The sequence below is a fragment of the Laetiporus sulphureus genome (genome assembly GCF_001632365.1).
Source record: "Laetiporus sulphureus 93-53 unplaced genomic scaffold LAESUscaffold_300, whole genome shotgun sequence".
NCBI classification, from domain to species: Eukaryota; Fungi; Basidiomycota; class Agaricomycetes; order Polyporales; family Laetiporaceae; genus Laetiporus; species Laetiporus sulphureus.
This window is the reverse complement of record NW_024468808.1, coordinates 1-1,838: the sequence shown is the minus strand read 5'-3', so window position 1 is coordinate 1,838 and position 1,838 is coordinate 1. Positions and strand designations below refer to the sequence as shown.

Below are 1,838 nucleotides of genomic sequence, written 5' to 3'. Positions count from 1 at the left end.
ATTGTCGAACGGATGATACCAAGGCCTCACTTTCTCCTTTCCCTTTGCCTTCTTGAGACTCGGAGAGTCATAAAAGTCATCAAGAGAAGTGGTGTCAGTTGAATGGTTGGAGGGAGGTGAGGAATAATGATGGAACACACCAAACTCATTCAGTGTGGTGTCATATGTTGGCACGTTTTCAACCGATGGCTGAGTTTCATCGGGAACCTCTTCACATGAGATGGTGTGAGATCTTGTAGGACGATTTATGAGAGGCCTGGATATGTGTGCTGGAAGGCCATGAGTAGATGACGGCAGAAAGTCTTGGAGTGCACGAGGTGCATGTCTTTGACGGCCGCTGCAGCTGAGAGATGGTGCAGGTTCTGGTGTTGCTACCCTCTCTGTGGACCATCCCTGCATGAACTCAGGTGCAGGCTCATTATTCAACTGATGCTGCAATCATTGACTGTGCACGTGCTCAGACATACCATGACTTACCTCGTCATCCCGGAACTCATTCTGATCTCCCAGATCTCTGCTAGCCACTCCATTCCTCTCAGCCCTTGGAACCTTTGCAGCCCTAGCATTTTGCATGTTTGCCGCACGCTTCTTGACAGATGATACGGTTGCTGCCTTGACAGATGAGCATAGGCTATAGTGGATAGTGAGACCTCGAGCATCTTTGCAGGCTTTTTTGCAAGAAAAGCAGATATAGGAAGGCATAATGATGAGCAGTGAGATATACAGGACAATAGAGTCAGTCAACAGGCACGTCGAGAGACAACAGCATGGATGATGTTGTGCGAGGGCAACTCGTGCGCAAAGGCGTGTCGGTCATGTGACCGCATAAAGTCGCTCAGCCTGAAAACTGGCCTCATCTCAGTCTATCTCATCATCTCTCATCTCGGGCCTCATCTCGGGCCAACTCTAACTTTCATCTTAGACCAACTCTAAATCTCGAAACGCACATGGCAAAGGTATGTCATCTCGGCACCTAGGTCATAGACTTACATCTTTGCAAAGCCATCCGCAATGAAGTCAGTGGCGCGAGTGAAGCATTCTGTCAAGTCACAAACAGCCAATCCACCGAAATCATTGACGACGAAATGACCCGCAGGTGATGGCGTTATGAGCACATGACCTAAAAAGAAGGCGGCAACTGTCATCTTCAGTGAAGATGAGGACTCAGGCAGTGAGAGACCACAATGCCAACGGTGAGTTTCATCTTTATCATTGCATCATTTATATGTGGATAATCTGGATGGCGCTTTGGATGATACAAGCAAAGAGCAAGAGATTGAAGTTGAAGATGCAGAGGTCGAAGAGGATGACGATGATGATGATGAAGACGACAATGATGACAAGACATACAAGTTGATTATCACTCAAATGCACCTACGCAAAGTCGGAAAGTCAGTGGTAGACATATTCGCATTCACTACTAATGTGTGTGCATACCAGGGGCCACTTGGAAGCTTGGTGCACAGCGGCGTGCTTCATTCCAAAGATTATGAGACCCTTCATGGACATCCTGATGATCTTGCAGGTCAGTATAGCATGCCATGGCATTGCAGAGGAGTTGTGGGATCTCGATGAATGGCCAGATGTGTGAGTAAATTATTATTTCTGATGTTTTATGCGCATATATGCACTGTTTATTGTTATATAGTGACCAGGAGAAGGCTTCCGAGTTAATGAAGCAGTTTTGCACTCTTCTGAAGATCATTCCAGGCCTGTCAAAGCTACTTCCCAGCCTCGACAATGATCCAGACAGCTGTCACGGCACATTAGATCCTGTGCCCTAAGGCAAGGAAATGGCAGCAAGGTGCTTGCCAGCATCCAGTGACCTGCACAAAAAA

At 47.2% G+C, this 1,838-nt stretch overlaps 1 protein-coding gene across 1 annotated transcript; it reads left to right on the top strand.

Moving 5' to 3' along the window:
* Positions 1-1,184: 1,184 nt before the first annotated feature.
* LAESUDRAFT_765553 (uncharacterized protein) lies at positions 1,185-1,784 on the top strand (the record flags this gene model as incomplete). The annotated part of the gene is made up of 4 exons (XM_040913721.1): positions 1,185-1,193; positions 1,270-1,391; positions 1,441-1,587; positions 1,649-1,784. The coding sequence occupies 4 exons, from the start codon at positions 1,185-1,187 to the stop codon at positions 1,782-1,784; spliced, it is 414 nt and encodes a 137-aa protein (XP_040757156.1).
* Positions 1,785-1,838: the final 54 nt, after the last annotated feature.